Source organism: Hakea prostrata, chromosome 1, assembly GCF_041222555.1.
Source record: "Hakea prostrata isolate BN-2017 chromosome 1, UWA_Hpros_2, whole genome shotgun sequence".
In the NCBI taxonomy this organism is placed as follows: Eukaryota; Viridiplantae; Streptophyta; class Magnoliopsida; order Proteales; family Proteaceae; genus Hakea; species Hakea prostrata.
In genome coordinates, this window is record NC_142600.1 from 73,301,278 (window position 1) to 73,325,069 (window position 23,792).

General features: G+C 40.0%; 1 protein-coding gene across 3 annotated transcripts; it reads right to left on the reverse strand.

The window, feature by feature from the left end:
* Positions 1-9,170: 9,170 nt before the first annotated feature.
* Positions 9,171-16,299, reverse strand: LOC149029928 (dentin sialophosphoprotein-like protein). 3 transcript variants are annotated; one of them, XM_089142251.1, is made up of 5 exons: positions 15,918-16,299; positions 14,167-14,251; positions 13,716-14,042; positions 10,972-13,625; positions 9,171-10,873 (listed from the first exon to the last, which is right to left on the reverse strand). In XM_089142251.1, the coding sequence occupies exons 2-5, from the start codon at positions 14,167-14,169 to the stop codon at positions 9,517-9,519; spliced, it is 4,341 nt and encodes a 1,446-aa protein (XP_088998377.1). In that variant the 5' UTR covers positions 14,170-14,251; positions 15,918-16,299; the 3' UTR covers positions 9,171-9,516. The 3 variants fall into 3 exon arrangements, with proteins under 3 accessions (XP_088998377.1, XP_088998374.1, XP_088998376.1); XM_089142248.1 differs by having other exon boundaries at positions 14,137-14,251; XM_089142250.1 differs by having other exon boundaries at positions 14,137-14,251; positions 14,380-16,299.
* Positions 16,300-23,792: the final 7,493 nt, after the last annotated feature.

A 23,792-nucleotide genomic window follows, 5' to 3' on the forward strand; every position in this document is an offset into this window, starting at 1 on the left:
GCCCTGGCTAGTGACATTTTCACTTAATCCAACCGAAGCAACCTTCCTGCGGGAGCCTTCACTCAATCTGTTTTTTCCTCCCCCAAAAGATCATTAGATTAAACTCTCCAGCGTGACTCTTACCGTAGGTAATAGAACTGTTGTCTACAAAAGTGGTACATGCCACCAATATCTGAGTTAAACAAAACTTCTTTGCCTCGCAGGCAATGAATTCTGAAATTAAGTTCTGAGACCTACTAATATATGTGAAATCTATCTTATGAAAGGAAAAGAAGAACTAATATGTTGAACTCCTTGAAGAATGCTACGGCATGCCCAATTGAGCGAATGAGGCATGCCATTCAAAACACATATAGCCTGTTGGCAGTCTGAATGTATAATCAGCTTATTCATTTGCATTGATTGAGCAAGAAGAATACCTTCACAAATAGCCTCAATCTCCATGGCCGGAGCTGAAATGCTGTAACTGTACTTTGCTTGAGCAGCAACAAAGTTGCCAGAGGAGTCCCATAAATAACACATTGCCACGACCTCCTTTTCCATCCCCTTTGCTCCATGCACCATCTGAAAAAAGATGATGTGTCTGCTATATCTAAAGGCGTCACAATTTGTGGAGAATGAATTGAGGTTGACTCGGCTGGACAAGATTCAAGTTGCAGAATTTCTGCTAAGGTTAAAATGATTTACAACAATGATTTACAACACGTATTAACGAAGGGTGTTGTCCTCTACAGAAAGCATTATTTCTTGCCCAACATATGCACCATATTAGTGTAATCCACAATATGTCAAACAGTGCGTAAATCAGCGACATTCTTGAAGCGTGTGTGCACAAAGTGAATCCAATCATGTAAAGAAGTGCCATGGAAATCAAGGGTACTTATTCTAAATAGACAAAGACGCCAACAGAAACTCAGTCCATGAGAATGTGAGACTTTTCAGTACCAATCAGTCGAGGACTGGCAAGACCATGCCCTGCACATATTGCTAACATTCTATCAGGTTTCGTTTGACATGATTATCAGACGATGCTCCTTGGACATGTTTAATAGAAATATAGAATGATGAAAACCCACCTTTTACAAACTCTGATACAAGAATGATTGCCTTCCTTGGGAAAAATGGAAACACATGGGCAAAGAGGGCAACTTTCAGAAACTCTTATCTCAATTTTAATTCAGAAGGAAAGAATATTCAGAATATGTAGAATCTGACATTTAATGTAAATCACACTACAGCACCGCCTTCAGCTGCACCTGGTGATGTTCATCATCTCCTACATGATTACATCAGACTAATACCATACTAGTTGGAACGGCCCATCAGTCCACTGTAAATTTCTTGGAAGCGTAGTTCATTTACATTCATTAAATGTAGCAACAGAGATAATCAATAACTGAGTCTATATGAGCTCACCCAATGAGCATATAAAGAAAGAATACCACAAATAGGATTCTAAAACAGGACCAAAGAAGGAAGCAAAGAAACTCAGTCTAAGAACGAATAAGCCAAACCACATAAATTGGTACTCTTTTAATGCTCTCCAAGCTCTAGTATGCATATGACTGGCTCCAGCTTGGATCATCAAGAACAAGTATTATAAGACACATCGATCTTGTGATCACAAGGTCATGGTAGACGTCAGTGAGCAGAGGTAGAACATCATCGAGGGAACAGTATCAGTGTGTTAACCAACAATCAGCAATTTCAGAAAATAATGATCCTCATGTCAAACAAAAATTTAACAAAAAATAATTAAAATAGGTGGTAATGAATATCAAATGCAATCCACGATATCATATTAGCAACAACAATGTCAAAAGCATTTAACAAAAAAGCTAGTACTTTCTAAGCAACATCTCAAAGAAGGATAAGAACGCAGCCTCCAGCGGAAACATCAAAAAGGACTTCTCAAGAAAGCCAAATATTAAGTAGTATTATGTTAAAACGAAATCAAACAGAGCTCCAAACAGGAAAACTGAAAACTCCAATGATAAAATAGGCAATGTAGGCTACTACAGGCCAAATAGCATCAAGTTGCTGACCAAATAAACAGTATAGGTTACCATGGACCAGATAATATAATTTATTGTGAACCAAACAAGATCAAGTTATTATTTTTCCAAATACACAGTGTAAGTTAATGTGGACCAAAGTGTCAATATTGGTTATCACACTAGACAACATCAAGTTTTTGGACCAAATAAATATTACTTGTCATTGAATCTCTAATTCACCTCTTCATGGTAGAAATAACTTCCATGAAATTAAGATCCCAAAAAGAATTTCCAATCTCCATTTATGGCAGGCATATAATTGTCACGCAAGTGCCAATCTTCATAAATTGAAACCCCAATTTGATATGGTGAGGGCTGACCATATAAGTAAATACCTAAGCCCACTGGCAATTTTATAATCAATTTACTCAATCCCAGGTTTAAAATCAATGATGAGCACACCCAAGGTAGCTCAATTTCATAGTAGCAGTGACAAGCTAGTACTAAACAAGAATTTAAAGATCCACTAGGTAAGTACAGAGGGGCAGTGATAAGTGTTTGATGTGGGGAAGCACAGTTAATTGAAGGATATTACAAAAATAAACTGAAGATATGGGTAATTTAAAAAACAAAACTGGGAATAAAACCAGCAGCCATAAACGAGGAAATTTCAATCATTGGAAACAGAATTATGGAACTGAAATTTACTGTCTAGGGTGTAGACTTGAAAACAGATGTGGAGGCAACACAGTTAAAGCTAACGGCAAATTAGAAATCACAAAATAAAGGCTAGAAGAGGTTCTCTAAGAATCCAACTTACGAAGGTTGTCTTCAACCTCATGGCAAAGAATGAGGTACAGAAGCCCAGAGACGTTTCAGATTTGCAAGAACTCTCGTAATCAGCTTTTTAGATAATGATAATCTAAGGAAGAAAATTCGACCGAGACAGGAATTTCAACCTTGCAAAAGGCTGAAATTTCGATGTTTCGGTCGGAATTTCGATCGAAACTAGACACTTTTTTCTGGAAATTTGAACTTAAATTCGGGCCTCATATGGACTCAAAATGATTTGGATTCTTGCATACTACCAATTTCAAGCATGATAAACACAATTGAACTAGTATTTTGTCAAAAAAAAAAACATTGAAAATTTATCATTCAAGTATATTAACAAATGACTGGTTCCAACAAGTACAAACTGTATTGCATACAAACATAAAATCATCAGCATACATGAATTGTTTGGTAGAATGGTCATATATACAACAAGTCAACAACATAAAATGACCAACTAGATCAAATGACGGTGTCTCACATATGTTACGTTGAAGTCTATATATCATATATACATAAAATAAAAATACATAATTTTAAAAAATAATTATTAAAATCAAAAAATAAAAAATTGTAGCAAATAATAAAAGATAAGCTTAACACGGGAACACGGACCCCCGAGGGGCACAGCCAGTAAGCCGCAAGGCCCCCGAGTTAATAAATGATTAAAAAGGACAAGAAAACGAAAATAAATTGGTGACAAAAAACCCGGGAAGTTTTATTAGCGCCCACAAAGGCGCCAACACGAATCAAGCAAGAAGGGAAACCAGCAACAAAACGCTCATCGTTTGAATTCGGCACAACCCTCAAACCCTAAAAACACAAAATGGAAGCAGAGGAACAAACAAACCAAAATGACCAGCCACACCACTAGTCTTTGAGAAAAAACAAAACGATGAATCTACAACCAAAAAAGCAAAACAAGAGCACAAAAACAAAAAAGAAAGCAAAAGCCAAAAGAAAAAACGATTCACGAATGAGAGGAACGAACACGAATCCATCTAAAATAGAAGAAGAAAAACACGGAAAAAAAACCGAAAAAAGACCGCAAACAAAGAGAAACCGAAAAATTTGAAAATAGAAATGGGATACAGACAAAACCCGAAAGAACGATGCACACCCGCGATCTAAAGAATGAAGCAAAAACCACCCAAGGAAAAAGCAACGACCAAGCGAAACAGAGAAAGGAACACGAGGCGGACCGGGGACGAGACCAACAAAGAGCAGAAAAGAGAACGCTCATTCTTTGGCGAGCAGAGGACAGGATGGTTGATCTCCAAAGTGGTACCAACCGCGACGGCGAAGATCAACCCCAACCCGAGAAACGCAAAGGGAAGAGAGTTATTATTTATTTATTTTATAGTATTTATTTAGAGATTAAAATAAAAAATAAAAATCCAAACGAGGGTATTTGCACCAATTTATTAAAGGTAAACTGCCTTATTTAATCATTTATTAAAACTACGGGGGCCATATGCGGAAACAATGGACTAAAGGACCGGACAAATTGGGGGTCCAGATGAAAATTACCCTAACAAAACACAATCATAGATCATAGTCATAGGCTAAACGTATATTAATTTCAAGGCAATATAAGATCATTTAAGGCTTAAACAAAACAAAAATAAAAAAAATTAAAAGGGAAGTTTGGAACTGTTAGGTATGGCTCATGCTTCACATTCTATTGTTGCCGAAATTTTCTTTGTAGCTGTTGTGACTTACGAGATGTTTGGAGGCAAAAAAAATGAGCAAAAGAAGTGTTTGAAGGCAAAAGAGTCGTGGAAATTAGGTGAAAATGGGATAGAAATCAACAAAAACTAAGGAAAAACAAGTTAGAATGTTGAAATCGCGTCGAAACCTCCAAAATAATTGGAATTTCGTTCGTTTTTTAAAAATGCAGACATTTCGACCGAAATTGTCAAAATTTCGATCGAATTTTCTTCTATGAGATAATCTACATTTCAGGGAGGAGTTAGGCACTGATATGTGTACCAGAGAACAGTGACCACCAATGACAAGCCTAGACATGTAACTGAACAAAAACAGTGTATATATATCCTGCAACTGGTTCTTGTACAACAAAAAATCAGGTGTGAACCTGATCTCTCATAAAGAAGAGCTCTGGGGCTCAAACCCAGAAATTTCAAACAGCCTTATAGGGACAGTACATGCTTTAATTATCAGCCGAACCAATTAGGGCTAAAGTTCAGCAACAATAGATTCGAAGACCACAATAGCAAAGAGAAACATGTCACATTACCAAACCAGAAAACAAATGACAAATAACAGCCACAGGAGATATAAAGAACCCAAAGCCAGTAACAGAAAGGTGCAATTGCAGGAGCAATAATGGGAAAGGTGGCTCACAATATGCAACCGCAGTTTTTTTTTTTTTGGGGGGGGGAAGCCCTGCCAGAGCTTTTCCTCTTCTCGGCAGCAGAAATTTTTTATTTCCCCTTCTTCTTTGTCATCGCTCTGATTCCATGTAAAAATACAGAGACTAACAAACAGCAGAAGAAGAAAAAAGAAACTTGCAACATTAAAGATTATCTAGAACAGACTCAAAGAGGAACAATGAATCCAAGATTATCTATAATTACTAAATAAGAAACACATAAATTGGTTGACCCTTAACACTTCAATTTGTCTTGTGTATGCTGGCATTAACATTCCAATGTGGTAATGATGCAGGTCCTCACCAAACTGGCCAACTTCTCTTTGAAATCAACAAAGGATTGATAACATGGGTGTTGGGCCTTTGTTCAGCAGGTTTATGTGGTCAGTGGCCTACTCTGTGGACCCATAAATTTAGTTTTTACGTCAAATACAAAAATAGATTTTTACTTTAGTCTAATTGGTCTAATAATGTAAATTATGCCCAACTTAAGTTATAAGGGCAGAATAGTCCTTTTATGTTCTATTTTTAGTTTAAGTAATGTTTCAGTCAGTCTAGAATCTGAAATACATTCTTTAAAGATTAGAAGTCCTATTTGGATTCTAATTGGATATTAAGTTCTCTTAGGAGTCATTGTTAAGGCTATAATAGCCTATGCTTGTTATAAAATACAGATTTGAGAGGACACTTCATCAAGAGTGTGTTACTGCTTATGAGAAAGATTTTAGCAGAGCTTCTCATTAATGGTAAGGGACATCCATGTTATCGAGTAAGTAACCTTGGGATTTCTATTTGAAGGATTCTACTTCGGCAGTGCTTGTAGCCCGCCTCCACTTCTTTTTCCATGTCCATCACATCCCATTACAAGGCTTGTTTTACAGGTAAGTAACAAGTCAGCACTTATCCCATTCCCCTTCCACTCTTGTAATTTTCTGTTTTAAAACCCTATCCCATTCAACCACTTTTTTTCTCCATTAACCCTAGACTACCCGGATCCCCAAACATTATCCTTACCCCTAATTCCTTTGCTACCCTAAGCTCCCAAACCCTATCCTAAACCCTAATTCCATTGCTGCCCTAAGTTCCCAAACCCTATTCTACACCCTAATCCCTTCGCTGCCTTATACTCCCAAACCTTGACTCTAGATCTTCAGAACTCTAACCTTAAAACCATAAAACCCTAGTCCTAGATTCCCAAACCCTAACCCCAACCCTAGATCTATTTGAATCCTAATCTGAGACCTGATACCTAACTCTAATTCCACCATTCGAAGGGGAACAAACCAGCCTTCAGGTACCAGAAATATTCAGAAATAGGAGCCCTAATCTCATAAATCAGATCTGATTTACAATTCAGTTCGAGCCTTCGCTACGACCTGAATCAATTCTGGCTGAAAACCCTTGAAACCCTAATTTGAACCTCAAACTAAGGTTGGTTTTGATAAGATCCTGGAAGAACTGGCCCTCAATCACTTAAGGCTACATCAGGAAACCATTTTCACCCATTAACACTACAGATATAAAAAATCCACCATGTCTAACCTTCTAAATTAGTGATTCCTGCAGTTAAAATGATGACAAGGATCTTATGCAAAATTTGATCAAGGATCCTGAACAAATAACCGAGGTGGTACATTTAATTCTATCAGCGGGGGGAGAATGAAGGGAAAGGAAATATTTGCATTTCCCTTGCAACTACACCAAAATGATATTCCATGTGTAAAACATTTCGCCTCCCACAGAAATATTTTAACTTCACTTCCAAGAAAATGTAGCCACAACATTCACCGATTCCCCAGGAAATCCTTCCATTAATTAGAAAAGATACTTGGGAACAGGAGAAACATAAAAGGCTCAAAGGGAGGGAAGAGAGCCAAAAGCACCTTTCAACTATGTAAATGTTCTCTGCTGTCAATTTTAATGGGAAAGAAGATGAGCACATATAACTAATTCAGAAGGGGATTACTTAAAAAGCTCAATGGGTAGCAGTCAATGCAAAAAATAATAATAATAGTAATGGGAAGAACAAAAATAGGGAACACCATATACTCATTACCTGACATGGTAGAGATAGTGGTGCATCTACTGGGGCAAGATCAGAGTAAAAAAGGCTACTCCATTGTAGTTAAGGAATTAGATTTGGAGAAATTCTACATGTACACATGAAGGTGGAGAGTAGAGGACATTCTCAATGAAAATAATAGTTGTTCTGCACTGAGTCATATTCAGCATCAGGCACGGCCCAGTACTTCAATTTGGATGAGCAAGAGCAGCAGACCAAGTTGCTTACAGAAGAACATGCTGAAAACCTTAACCAAGTATATTATGCATTAGGGATCAAAATTCTGAAACAATAAACTAGAAATAATTACTCACAAAGAGAAACCATTAAGCAACTAGCACTACTAGTAATATCAACTAAAACAAGCTTGGGGTTTATATAAAGTATTCCAACCACAAAAGGAACTACCAAACAATAAAAATATTAGAAAGTAGTTCTAGAGATGACTCCAGTGTTGGTAATTTAGGTGAATCAGAACCTGGACTGCAAAACATTAGAAGTTTAGAACAGCTTCAACATGGCACAAACCAGAACTGCAAAAGCTATGTTCTGGCACAGATTGCTTCTTCCTCCAATGTACCGCTGAAAGTACGTATGACCTGCATCAACTGAAAATCAGAGCATTGAGTGGAAAATGGGTCGCAGCATTCAAGTCTCAGCCCTCTTTAAGAAGCTCCAGTAACAAAAAGTAAAGTCCAGAAATCGATGGAGGATTGCCAAAATGATTTGTGTCCAGCATGACTGTAAGTCTGGCAGGCATATCATGATATGCAAGGGAACATACATAATCCACTCCATCCTGCTTCTCCAAGGGTCAACCAAAATAAGGACAGCAAATTCACCTGTCAAGAATGTAGTTTGGTGGCCAATTATATATATATATATATATATATATATATAAAAATAAAAAAAAATAAATATATATATATATATATATATATATATATATAATATATATATATATATGTATGTATGTATGTATTATGTATACATAATAAACCACTTCGTAAGGGATTTTCCATGTAAAAATGAAAATATAGATATGGTTCTTCAGAACTTCTCGGTAAGTATTTATAGATAGTACAGCTGAAAGTTCTCTCTCACTGCACTCAGGCACCTACAGCTCAACACTTGAGCAAAAGTCCAGAAGACAAGAACAAACCCTATGATTACCTAACTGTATCAATGAATAATTCACTAAAGTATGCAGCCAGAAAAATCAAATTCATGCACGAAACAGAGTTATATCGTCCTCAGAAAGCCTCCAGGCAGACCTACAAGCAAGGAAGATACTCAGCTATTGAGTAACCATCCTTAATCATCCCAAAGAACATACACACATAGAGTTGTAGAAGTGCCCCCCAACCGCTGTTTAACCCCATCAAGCAAACTAGGGAACCTGTGAAACCAAGATACTCAGTTCAGATGCTACATAATCCTCGAATAAAGTTGAAGCAAACATTAACCTATCCTGAGAGCATTCAGCTGTTTTTGTGCCTGCACCTGCTCTTAAGCTAAAAAATAGTGCAGAAATTTAGTGACCAGATGATAAAAATTCATTGCAGCAACAAAATGCAAATTCTGAGTCTTCTAGAAAGACTACCCATCTAAAGGAATCAACATGCACAATTTTTATTCAATCACAAGGGAACCTTGCAATACATTCAACGCCATTTAGTGAAACCAGAATATACACTTTCGAATTTGTTCACCAAGGCACAAAATTATCAGTGAAAACCTTTTTTCTTTTGAAGAGGGGGAGGGTGGGGGCAATCTTTTCCAATCAAATAACCATGAATTTGTCACGTTGTCATTACCTGCGAATGGCTTCTAGCGCTCAACCATAACTATCAACTCCACCTTTGAAGAAGGAACGCAAAGATAAATTGAATTTTCACTTGATTAATAATATTTCAGTGGCCTCGTGCAGAGGTTACATAACTCAGGATACGCCAAAAGAAAAATGACTAAAAAAAAATCTTCTACAAAGGACTGAAGAGGAAAAAAAAAGTATGAGCAGCCATCTGCTAATGAAATCATAGTGAATATAGCTCCAGAAGCACTGTGATAATGGGGAGAAAAGGATTGAGAATCTTCCCCACCAAAAGTAGAAAATTCACCAGATTCACTATCTTTATCAACCAACCAAAGCACCCAAAGAGACAAAAAAAACAAAGGGTACAAAGGTCACGAAAGCATTCCCTTCTTGGAGCACCATCTACATCACATTATCGCATGCCAAATGACTTGGAGTCAGAATTATACTTCCAGTCTCGACCATATCTAAAATGGCCTTTTTCATCTCTTGTTCTCCTAGGTGCATCCCCCAGCCTGCTGTCAATACTTCTGTCATAGGCCTTGGGACTTCCTCTTCCGCGAAACTCTACTGGATCCTTGTCATTTGAGTCATGAGCTGCAAAACCATCATCCACATCACACCGGAATCTCTTTACATGGCCATCTGTATCATAACGCCTGGCATGATGGACAAACTCATTTCTGTGGCCATGTTTCCTTCTATCGTCATTACTTACATCATATCTAGACCCTCGTCCAGCTCCATCCATCTCAGTAAACCTCCCATGATGGATGGGTCTATAATATTCATCCGGCTTTGATCTCCCTGTGGAACCAACCAGATCAAACCTATGGCTTCGTGGAAAAATTCTTCCAGGCAATCTCCTTTCCGAATCCTGCATTCTCTGCTTGAATCCATGCTCTCGAAAATGATCAGCTGCATCTTTCCTATTCTCAACCCATCGGGAGGAATGCTGTGGAGAACCACGGATTCTGGATGTTGGGGCAAAACCTGTGGCATGATCTGCGAAAAACCCTGGCCGCCGATGAGGTGACCTCACTCTATCTGTCCTAACCTCAGACCTGAAATTTGGAGGACTCCTACTATGATGTCTGAAAACTGGACCACTACCGATAACAAACCCATTTCTTCCCCTTGGAGGAGAAGGCCAATCATGGGGAGAACGAGTTCTAGATCTTGATGGGGAATTCGTACGGGATCGAGACATCTGGGGAGCTCCTCTTCTTTGAATGGGAGAGTAGCTCCGTTCTCTTGTGACTGAAGGATGGTGCATGCGTAAAGAAGAATCATCAGGGGCAGGTCCTCGATATCTCTCCCTGAGTCCTGACCCAACAACTCGTGGAGCAAATCTTCCAGACCTACCTCTACCAACAGCAATGCTCCTATCAGGGCTCATCTCACCCACCAGATCAGGTTCCATATGCATGCCAAGAGCCTCATCCCTGTCCGATGGTGATCCTCTTCTGGCAAGAGAGCGGCGCACACCTTCCGAAGATTGATTTGCTGATTGCCTATGCCGTCCAACAACACCAGCTTTTACCACTGTACCATCTGCAGCAACAACAAAGCCGCTGCTTTCAATCTTGGCAGCAGCTGCTGCTGCGGCATTCTTTGGCCCAGGGTGCACAAAACCAGGTGTACGACGTTCTGAACCCCAACGGGAAGAATCAATCCATCGATCCGCTCCACGCCCCCTGCCATGCATATGCAGCAAAGAGGATCCACCCCTTTCTACTCTACGATTTGTATCATCCAGCTTGCTGAATCTGAAAATGTAAGAATGGTAAGCAACAAACATTTACCCCATAAAACAAACTGACTAACAGATGAATAAGCAACTAGGGAACAAAGTTGTCAAACATACCTATCCTTTCTATGCAAAACATCAGAAGATGTGGGCCCCTCAATACGGGAATGCAGCTCCCGCCTCGTTGCCATCCTCGTCGCAGAATGCCCAGAATCAGGTCCATCCGTATGAGCAACAGAATGAAACCTTTTAGAGTCACCATCTCTGGCTTCCACTTTTGTATCAACAGAACTTCTGCTGCCTTCGGGCAACTTATCCCATCCAGAAAATTTCATCTTTAAACTTTCTGATTGGGTTGAACCGTTCCCAGCATGTCCACTTGCATAATGGTCATCATCTTCATTGACCTTGGCACCACCTCCCCTAAATTCATTATCAGACCTAGAATCCATTTCAAATGCATTGCGGTTATCTTTTTCACCAAACTGCCCCCTTGAGTGTCTGCTAAATTTTCCAGACCGTTTAGCACAATTTTCGTCATGCAGAACATTTTTTTCTAGCATGGTCTTCTCCATAACTTGATCTCTTTCACAGCCGCCATTGATCTCAGCAGATCTCCCCTCTTGGCATCCTGCCAATTCCTCACCATGTACAGACATGGAACCAAGACAATCAGTTTTTTCAGCACCTTCAAAGTCAAAAGTTTCCCTGTTATCTGATCCATAGTCAACATTTTCAGCTTCCCCCTCCTCGTATGCATCCCCTCCCCAACCAGGTAAAGAAGACTCCCGCAACTCTCCATCCTCATACTGAGAATCATAATCCACCTGAGGTTCATTCTCCCTTTCAATCCCTTGGGGATCATCTTGAGAAATATCTGAACCATAATCAACATCATCAAAATGATCATCTTCAGGAGCAACATCACCAGATATATTTATCAGATCGTCACTACAGCTTCTATGAACCTCATTAGAAATTATGCTACCTGGCGCCTCCACTGTCTCCGTAATCACTTCGAAAGGATTATGTGTGAGTTTTTCACATTCAATCTGATCTGGAGAACCCATGGCAGCAGCATCTGCAAAATCCCTGCCATCTTGAGCTTTCAAAGCCACGCCAACACCATGTTCACCACTTCCATCGGATGCCTCTGAACCAGGCAACTCATCACAGGGAGCTGATGGCGAACGATGAACTATTTCTGAACTACAAATGGCATAATCCATGCCACTGTCAGGAGATTTAAATTGTAGAGGATCACATGCCACGTGGTGAGGGCTCTGTGGTTTACTGGGGAAGTTTCCATCAACATACACACCCAAAGTTCCAACAGCATCCTTGCCATCTTCAGCACAAACTTTTTCATCTCTGAACACCGCTCCAGGAATGACTTCACAAGACAAAGTAGTGCAATCCTTCCCAGACTGAGGACTTGAGCAAACATGTTCAGCTCTTTCTGCCTTAGCAGGATAATCATCTCCTATTTCCTCACCAGTACCATTAGCACCAGGAGAAGCTGCATGCCCATCTTCCTCTGAAACTGGAGAACCGCTGCCCTTTTCAGCTAGGGGAAGGGAACAACTATTTATGCATGTGTCCTTGTCAACAACCTGATGAACACCAATATTTGTGGACAATTCCTGATTATGTATAGACTTTGACCCCTTATCAAGTACCATCATATTTGGAACACACTCAATTTCAGTTGAAGCTGTACCCTGGAAGAGAGTGGACTGTTCACAATTTCCCTCAACAGCATGTGCATCTACATTGTGGTCGACTCTGTTTGATTTGTCACACCCCACAGTTGAACCTCCAGACTCCGTACGGCAGAAAATATACTCAGGTTCATCACCCACAACACTGCCAACCACAGGCTGCACCATATTTGCGATCTCAAATTTCTTATTCACAGGCTCCCTTTGCTGCTCACAAACTTCCACCTTATCTGAGTTCTCATTGCATCCACCATCAGCAATATCACCAATACCATCTTCTTGACGATCCACAGTATGATCATGAGAAGGACTCTGCCAAGCATCCATAACTGTATTCAAGTCCCACTGAGATCTATCATCCAGCAACGTCTCATGTCTACCTGCACTTGTTTCATTCCTGTCACTTGTAATCGCAGACTCTTGCTTCACAGACAGAACTTTATCCACAGGGTTGTGGGCCTCCGCATTTGTTTTACACATGATATCTTCTGAGGAGGAAGTGGTTGTCACCAAGGAGGCAATCGTTTCTTCCACATGCATTGCTGAAATACAGGAGCCAGTCCCTTCATCTGAAATTTCAGCACTGTTGAGACCAAGGCCCCTGCTGCATGTATCCTTCACCACAAGGCACGATTCATTGTTCACTGGCACATCATAAGACCTCTCTTGCACAGAAGACACTTCAAGGGCTGAACCATCCTCTTCAATATCAGTACTATTGTCCATACTGTTATTGCACGCAGCAGCTGCCAATATTGAAATTCCAGAGAAATCATCACTCTCACCAAGATTTCTGCCTATCTCCTTCACGTACTTCCCACCACTAGCAATACCTGTGCCACCAACTTGGCCCAACTGAACAGCTGTATTTGTAGCCACAGTTGCATTTAGCGAAGACTCCTGACCTAAATCATGTTGACAAGAGTCATCTACATGTGGAGAAGATGCCCGAGGTGGTGGTGATGGTGAACGAAACAAAAATCTTCTTTTCTTAATTGGTATATTTTCAACTTTGTCACTAAACCGGCGTCCAAGGACTGTAACTCCAAGCTGCAAAACAAGAAGATGACGTGAACATGATAAAAGGAAATACATACTTTCCACTACTAATAAGTAAAACATGTGAAACAAAATATCAACCTTCTCAGATTCTGAAACAGGCATCTCCTCAACTTTTTCTGGTTGCTTATCAAGCAGAGCTCCAGTCCTTTGATGGTTTCTCGAAATGGGCTTTCTAGCCCGTCTTGAGGCACTTCTGTTACCTTTAGAAATTGTCTTCCAAGTCAATTCAGGATTGATGGCATTAGTAAGTTCAAGTAACCCAGTGCTCAGCATGCTACCGGATAGAGATGCTCTCCGGTCAACCAGTGGTTTCCCCCCACAAATTTTGCAGGATGCTGTCACTATTTGTTTTTGAACTGGATCTGTATTAGAGGCAGAACCCCCAGAGCAAGAACACAACCGAATCTGAGAAAATAGAATGAAAATCATTATGAAATACAGAAGAATTCTAAGATCTATACCACGAATATAAAACAATTTAAGATATGTCTGAGCTCACATGTTGTTTGTCGAAACAAGGGTTACCCACCATTAAATTGGAACCCTCGTTATCCTAGCTCATTGAGGGATTGTCAGATAAAATCCCTCCACAGCAGTATCCAAAATGAACTCACCTGCAAAAGATGCAAGATTTAGAACAGCTTCAACATAAAATACCTCAAAGATAATAACAAACACTAAGACCTTACTGAGACCTAAAGCTGATAACAAGACTGCCACATATGCCTTGAGAGGCCATTACCTTGAGGCAGATCACGTTAACCAGCCTTCAAGGCCAGTATGGAACTCCTCAGTTGGCAGTGAAGCTTTGGACAAGGCAGTAACCTAAGGACGGAGTGGAACTTCTTCTCAGACTACCAAACTAGAAGGAAATACCAATTTACCATGACTATATAGCTTCAACTCGGGGCTTAACACCCAGAAGTGAAACTCAAAATAAGATTCTTCAGACTGAAATAACTTCCATCACATACTAGCTGAGTAACCGAGCAAACACTGCTAAATCAGATTATGCCTAAAAGGGCCGAATAGCCTAATAATACCCATTGGTAAGAAACAGAATTGCAACATGGGCCACTGTCTGATGATCCAAAGCTTATCCACGAGAATCCGTTTAATAAACAGAGGAACTAATCCCCTTCTCTAACTCACTCCAATAATAACGGATTGAAGGTCGGAATCCTGTTTAGAGTTCATGATCAAGAAAAGGTTGATCTGCCAGAAGAAAAGAACACAATTTTTCCCACACTCCAGTCACCTTCAAATAGAATACCAAAAACCCGGAGGGCAGATCTGCAAAGATTAGGATGAAGAACAGGAACCGCCTGAACTCCACAAGATAAAAAGAGTTCCAGTTTGAGAAACCTATGGTTCAAAAGAGACTAGTGGACGGGAGAGAGTGTCTTGCTCGAACAATAACTTTCGCAGGCAACGCTAATCAATGGATCCAATCATGAGTAATAGTAGCAGATAACAGATCCTATAGACCTAAGAGTAATTTAGGCCGGCTGAGTGCTTTCTACATCAAATTGCCAGACGCAAGCTGGCAAAACCATGACCCTGTCCTCCTCCAAGCAAATTAAGACGCCTTATGCATGTATGGTGTGCGAAAGAGTCGCTCACACATAACGAGGTTTCCCTGGAGCATATATGGACCTAATAACACACGCTCCCGCAGAAACCTAGATCCAGGATGAAGGCGTCTCTTTAAGGAGTTCACAAGGAACTGACTAAGCCATCTCTTATCAGGCGAATGGAGACTGCGAGAGCCCAATCTCAGTAATCGCAGGTAAACCAAAGCAGGAAATCAACCAACCGAACATGAACACCACCAACCCCCGACCCAGAATAGCGTAGCTCCGCGCCGGTATACAGCTTCAATTACTCAGCCCATGAAAACCTAAATCTTAAGAGCGGACAGATCTAGGGATAAAAAAACCCTAATCTGCAGAGGTTCTTCCGGGATAGTAGCGTCGGTTCATCGACAGTGATTGCCAAAGCAAAACCCTAATATTAATGTCTTGCCCGCCTTGGTCTTCTTCAAACTGTCTCAAATCCTTCAAACTGACAATGCCTTCTGCTGAACTAAAGGAGACCTCTCGGATTCTGCAAACAACAAAGGTCTCTGCCTTGGACCGAGGAGAGCTTCTAATCCACAAAGGAATCCATACTGGAGAGGGTAAACCCTTGCCCTTTCCCATTAATTTTTTGCTTTTTTTCTTTTCACAATCGACGGAAAACAACCAAAAACATATAAATCAAAAACTAGGGTTTGAATACCTGAAGAGGATTTTCCCGATCGTACGAGAAATCTGAGCGATGAAGTAAACGGAACCCTACGAAGACGAAACCTTCGAATCAGTTGCTCAAAAACGAGAGACTCGAAGCCGGAACAAATCCAAAACCAACGAGATGTTAATATATAATATAGATATATATCTTCTGAAATCCGTCTTCAAAACATCTTCAAAAAGCATGTATGGGGGTATGTGCGAGTTGTAATCGGATTCTTCTATCTGCTCCTCTTTTTCTTCTTTTCCTTGGCTTCGATTCGATCATGGAGGGACTGGGATTCTTCCCTGGCGTTTCCTTCCACACATTCCTTTTCTGATACGCCGACCCTTCTTCCTTTCCAATCTCTTGCAATCCTTTCTCCCTTCCCTGTTCATATGAAGAACCTATACTTTGCTCCCTTCGCCACGTATTTATGGTACGCTTGCTACCCAAACTGCCCTCGCTATTAATTTCATATTACGAAAACACCCTCACACATTCTTTCCTTTCCGAAGTGCGAATTTGGCATTCAGGTCAACACCTTGCGATGATGACTTTTCGACCCCAAGCGCATAATATATTAGAATTATACAAAATATTAATAAATAATAAATAAAACAAGGCAAACCGCAGCGCGCTCTTCCGGCCCGGCACCGGTGGCTGTGAGATGAAAACCCGGGTCACCGATTCCCTTGGATGCCTAATTTCACGTTCCCATTGGTCCGGATATGTCCAATCAATGCGGTCTCAAACTAACAACAAAAAAACGATAAATAAATTAATTAATTAAATTGCAAAATTACAAAATACAAAATACAAAATACCCCTCAACTTATGTTTAAGTACCAAAATAACTAATACTGTCTTTAACCATTAACCTCATTAAAATTTCAAATTTAGAAAAAACAAAATTATCTTTCAAAGTATTTAATAAATATAATTTAACTAATGTACATCCAAACCAAATCAAAAACAAACTCTAACATCTCCAAATCCCTTATTCATCTCCAAATCCCAAGTTCTAAAGTTTAGGGCATAAGAGGAACTTAAAATGAAGCTTCAACTAGGTTTTTCTTTTCTTGGGGGTGGTGGTGGGTGGTTTCTAACGATTGGGCCGGTAGTGGAAAATTTCTTGCTTGGCAAATAAAAAAGATGAGTCCCCCTTCTAATATGTTTTTAAAAAAAAATACCTTGGGGGTACATTAATTAAAATGCATTTATTAAACACCTGGAAGGGTATTTTGGTCTTTCCAAGTTTTAAACTTTGAGTGAAATTAATGAAAACCTAGGCATAATTTTTTCTGCTAAGGGTACTCAACTATAGTTTTTTAGTCTCATAAAGAGGACCCATGCAGTTGGTCGAGGACCGACCTATCTGTCATACCTTTGGACAAAACCCTACTATGTCTGCGCAAGGACATGCAGTTGATTGAGGACCCCACGTCTGTCAGAACACCAGTCTGCCTGCAACATTTCAGCCTGACACCTAATCCCACAATGCTTTGCAACTCAATTATAAACCCCACAAACCAAAACCCAAGGATTAACCAGGTCATTTTACACAATTTCTTGATCCAAACACAACTTTTTCTTCGCCGCCTCTGCACATGGCCACTCAACATGAATTGTCTAACCTAATGCTTTCCATTATACCCCACCTTTCTAATGTGTCCATCAACCATGTTAACCCACTACCCATGCAGAGAATGTTCTGATCACAACAGACACACCCATTTCGTACCTACCCACTCATCCCAACACTATGGACATGGGATCAGGAACCCATTTGCCAAATCAACCCGAATCCTAGGTTCTTTTACCCTTTACACCCTCTAGTTGGTTCCTCACCTGAAGATACCTTGCCGGTCGATCCCTTGTCTGAGAAAATCCACTCTACTCCATCCCCCACTACCTGTCTCCCAATACCCAGTGACCCACACTTCCCTCCATATGGGCCACAACTCTGATGGGCCTATTGATGTTATTAATCACCCATTTTCCACCCAACGTTAGGATGCAACCATCCACAAACCCAAAATTTGAGCCCACTGACTGAGTCTCATTTGGTAAGACAACATGAGGACTTAAGGCCAGAGAGTGACTCGATGGTGGAAGCTACTCCAAACAATGAATTAGAGGTCCACAAGCAAACTAAGGCAAGAACAACCCAATGTCTCAAGGCACAAGCAAAGGCTAAGAAGCAACGTAGTGTTGAAAAGCTCAGAGGCAATATGCTTGCTGATGGAGAATATTTTTTATCTTATACACACGTGGAGGATGCAGGTTGCCATCCCCATGGGAGACAATGAGAATCATGACCTGGAACTGTAGAGGTATTGGGAGAACTCTCACAGTTCATCAGCTATGTAATCTCTCAAGGATAAATAAAGTGGATATCATTTTTTTGATGGAAACAAAAGCACAAAAAAGCCGTTAGAAAAGCTTCAGAGAAAGCTCAAGATGGAGGGGATGAAAATTGTTGACCCAATTGGCCTAGCTGGTGGATTGTGTTAATTACGGAAGGAGTATGAAGTGGATATTCAGAGCTTCTAATTGATGTTTTTCATACAACCTCAAGATTCATTGGGTTTCTACTTTATTGGGGTCCATGGGAATCCAGTGCGATCTTAAAGAAGAGGACTTTGGCAAATAATTAAGAAATTTGGACAAATTGGAACCCAGAGATGGATTATGGCAGGATATTTCAATTCCTTCCTTAACTAGCAGGAGAAATCAGGCGGTACTTGTAAAGAAAGTGGAGATATATCTCACTTCAGGGAGATGGTGGATCAATGTAGCCTTCTTGATTTGCAATCACAGGGCCCTGCATATACGTGGAGTAATAAAAGAAAAGGAAAAGATGGCATACACATCAAACTTGACAGAGCTCTAGCTAATTTGGCTTGGCATACTGAATTCCCCGAGGCTTTGGTGTTCACTCAAGCTGCAATAGGATCTGATCACAGCCCAATTATTATTAACACTGAAGGAAAGCCTAAGCGTGGTCCTCGCCCTTTCTGATTTCAAGCTATGTGGCTAAGACACCCAGACTTTAACTTGGTTGTGCACACAGCTTGGGGGAAAGAAGCTGATGATGATCCTGATAATATTATGAATGAAAAGCTAAGTCAATGTCAAAAGGAATGTGTGGAATGGAATCATAAGGTATTCGGTAATCTGCAGAGCAACATCCAATCTACCTTGCAACAGTTACAGATACTTCAAAGTAAACCCGTGGAAGAGGCAAATCATGAACTGGAGGCGAAATTTGTTCAAAGAATGGAGGAATTGTTGCTGCAAGAGGAGGATTTTTGGGCACAAAAGTCACGTATCGAATGGCTCCAATCTGGTGACAGAAATAATGGTTATCTTCATGCAATTACCACCCAAAGAAGGCAAACATAACAGAATCATGAAGCTGAAAATTCCTACTGGTATATGGATAGAATCAGAAAATACAATTTACAAAACTTTCAATGAGTATTATCAGGACTTATTTGCAGCTGAAGGTTGTGACAATGATGCAATAAATGAAATCTTGGGTGCAATTCAGAAGCATATTCCGGAGCAAGCGAAACAACACTTATGTTTGCCCCCAACTGAGGAGGAAACCAAGTTGATACTATTCAAGATGCACCCTCTCAAAGCGTCTGGTGTTGATGGATTCCCTCCATTGTTTCTACAAAAATACTGAGAGCTCATCAAAGCAGAATTGATGGTTTTTCTAATGACTTTATTTTTAATAGGTACTCTCCCCCTCAAGCTAATGAAACAATTATTAGCTTAATCCCAAAGAAGGCTAATCCGGAGGAGGTTGATCATTTTAGGCCAATCAGTCTAGTGAATACCTATATGAAAATGGCAACGAAGATCCTGGCATCAAGATTGAAATGTGTTTTACCTGATCTAATTGATCCAGAACAATCTGCATTTGTGGAAGGCCGTGACATATCTGATAATGTGATGGTAACGCATGAAATGTTCAACCATGTGAAAAAGAAAAGAAGGGAAAGAAGAAGTTGGTAATCATGAAGATGGATATGAGGCGTGCTTATGACATAATGGAATGGAAGTACATTGAAACAATCCTTTTGCACCTTGATTCTCCAATCCATTTTGTTTAGCTAATCATGGAGTGTATCACATCAGTGGAGTATTCTCTCCTCATCAATGGGTCTATCAGGTGCTACATTACCCCCACCCGTGGCTTGATACTGGGGGACCCCTTATCCCCAGGCATATTTGTCTTGTGTACTCAGGGCTTTTCAACTTTGATGAGAAAATGCGAGGTGGAAGGACATATCCAAGGAATTCAAATTAAAAATAGGGGAAGACATTTATCACATATGTTATTTGCTGATGACTATCTAGTTTTCTCTAAACTTCAGTTGAGCGTTCTACATCAAGTTAAAAGTATCTTCAACACATACTGCAAGGCTAGTGGGCAGCAAGTGAATGAATCAAAATCCACCTTATGCTCCATCAGCAACACACATCCAAAATTCAAGAGATGGATCTTTCGGATTTTCAGAATTAAGTATGGGGATGGTCCTTCTACTTACCTAGGTCTTCCCACAACAATTGGACTGTCTAAGGTTCAAGTCTTTCATGAAATAAATGATAGAGTGGAGAAGAGAATACATGGTTGGTCCCATAAATTGTTGACTCCAGCAAGTAAGGAAATTTTATTAAAAAGCTCAGCTCTATCCATCTTTAACCATCTCTAACTATGCGGCTGGGCATTTTAAATTACCTAAGAAGTTTCACCAAAAGAACTCCCAAGTGGCAGCCAACTTCTTTTAGGGGTCTCATGAGAATCATGAAAAAAACACATTGGATGTCGTGGGATAGACTTTGTCGATCAAAAGACTCGGGAGGTTTGGGATTTAGAGAAGGGTCCTTACACAACAAAGCTATGCTTGCAAAACTAGCTTGGAAGTTAATATCCAATCCATATTCACACTGGGCGCAAGTGATGAAGAGTATATAATACCCTACATGCAGTTTTTTGGAAGCAAAAACAGGTTCCTCTCCTTCATGGGGATGGCACAGCGTGATGATTGGAAGAAGGGTGTTGAAAAAAGGCCTAGCTTGGAAGGTGGGCAGAGGTGACAAAATAAACATATGGACAGATAAATGGATCCCAGACTTGGTGGAGTGGTGGGCACTTATTTCAATTCCAGCTTCAAATGATATTACAAAAGTGGTTGAGCTCATAGATGAAAATGGCTTATGGGACATAGCAATGCTTAACACATTATTTCCAGTGGATATTTGCTTGGCAATTCTAAAAATTCAGCTCCCAATGTTTCCAGCGGAGGACCAACTTGTGTGGAATGTTGATAAAAAAGGCTCATTTTCTATGAAATCTGCTTATCACATGTTGTCTAAAGAAAAAGAGGAAGAAAGTAGGAGACGCGCCTCTACATCACAAAGAAAGAAATGGGATTTAGTCGACAAATCAGTTTGGAAGTTGGTTTGGCATTTGAATGCTTTACCAAAGATCCGAGCTCTACTCTGGAAAGCCTGTAACCAAGCTATTTCAACTGGGGTTAATTGTGCTCTAGGGGTGTCAATTTTCAACCCGAATCGTTAAAACCGGACCGAATCAGCCTGTTATAGCCCGAACCGATCCTTAATGGGCCATAATTGGGCTGAGGGTCCTCAGCCCGAGCGATTTCGGGCTGGCCCGGCCTAACCTGTGTGCGGCCGTCAATCCGTTAGTCTTTTACATAAATAAAATTAAAATATTAAATGTAATTAATTTTTTTTTGATATTGTTTAAATGTAATTAATGATCCATGAATTTTGAGTGTTTGAGACGTTGAGACTCGAATTGAGTGTTAACACGTTTAACGGTTTAAGTTTTAACTTTTTAATTTTCAAATTTCATTTAGTTTTATTATTTTAAAATTTAAAAGTCTTAATTGATAACTCTCGACTCTTAAGTCTTAATCTTAATCGTTAACTTTTTAATTTTCAAATTTCATTTAGTTTTATTATTTTAAAATTTAAACGTCTTAATTGATAACTCTTAACTCTTAAGTCTTAATCTTAATCGTTAACTTTTTAATTTTCAAAATTTCATTTAGTTTTATTATTTTAAAATTTAAAGTCTTAATTGATAACTCTTAACTCTTAAGTCTTTACCCAAAAATAAAAACTCTTAAGTGGTTTGGATCAAGCTAATGCCATCACTTATCGTTGGATCTACTTGGAGTCTTCATCCTCTATCTTTTGTAGTTTTGTGTGTGAGAAACTAGGATTTGGAGTTGAGGAAAAAATAAAAATAAATTTCAATATTGATTTTAATTTAGTCCAAACCATTAGCTAAACCGAATCCAAACCATTAGGCCAAACCGTTAGTCAACCCGAACCCAAACCGCGCCAAACCGAAACCGCACCGAAACCGTTATCTTTTAAATGGGCTGGTTTGGGCTAGGGGTTTTTCAGCCCGAAAACCTTTAGGCCCGGCCCGAAACCGCTCCAAACCGCACCGTTGACACCCCTATTGTGCTCATAGGGGAATGCGAATGGAAGATATATGCTGTAGATGTGGGGAAAGAGAATCTATAGAGCACTTGTTTTTCATTGCTCATTTGCAAGGGCAGTATGGCTGGGCTCTAGCTTAGGATTGTGTTTCCACGAGTACATGGACCATTCGGTGGAATAATGGATTGTGGGTTGGGGGCGATATAAAAAGGAGGACAAAGATAACTACAAAGGTGTGGAAGCCCAAATTGGCTTTATCCTATGGTACTTATGGAGAGCTCGCAATGTAGAAATGTTTGATGCAGGTAAATGGCTACTTATGGATGTGATTCAGATGGCAGCAAAGGCAGCGGAGGAGTTTATTAAATCACAGCAATTGTTTGATAGCTCGGGGAGGACCATCCACACTTCGGTATCCATCATACAACAGAGTTACCACATGACGGACCAACCATGGAGTCCGCCAACTAGGGGAGTCATCAAAATCAACACTGATGTAGCTTTATGCGCTAACAGCACAAAGAATGGTATTGGCTTCATTGCAAGAGATTGGAAAGGAAATCTAGTAGTTGCTAGATCCATTCCTTTAATTTTTGGTGAAGCAAGTGTTGGAGAAGCGTTGGAGATTAAGGTTAGCTTGTGGGGAGCTATTGAAGAAGGTTGGCTTCATGTGAATATTGAATCAGATTGCCTTGCTGTGGTGCGCCTGCTGAACAATCCTTCACTCCAAGTTCCTACATCTTTGATGAATGTCATAAGAGATATCCGACAACTAGCTTTGGCTCCAATTACATTTGTTTTTTCTTTTATTCCAAGGAATGCCAACTCGGTGGCTCATTCCTTGGCCCGGGAGGCCCTAACACGTGAGGCTGCGTTTGATTGGCCCATTTCCACTTGCTGGCTCAAGGAGCATGTTCCTTATCCAGGCCCCTGTGCCTCTTTTTTCTTAGTCAATCTTTCTACCCAAAAAAAAAAAAAAAAGAGGACCCATGCATAATTTTTTCAAAAGAAAATGCATCAATAGAAATTTTGTTAATAAACGTCCAAAACTAGTTATATGTTTGGAGAGAGAGAGAGAGAGAGAGAGAGATTAGAATCATGAATCCAAATTTTAATATCAATTTGGCTTTTTTTTTTTTTTTTTTTTTGGTTGCCAACCTCGGTTTCCAAGGCTTTGCCCTGACTAATCCGGTGTTCGACCCAGTCGCACACCTGGCTGTGGTGGGTGAGTCTCTCGAGCAGGGATTTTTTGCATCCACAAGGTTTCGATACCAGAACTTTGCTTAAACGGACCAAACTGCTTACCACTTGGACCAACCCCCGTTGGTTAATATCAGTTTGACTATTTTGTTGAAGGATTCATTAGAATCATTAATCCTGTGGAGTTAT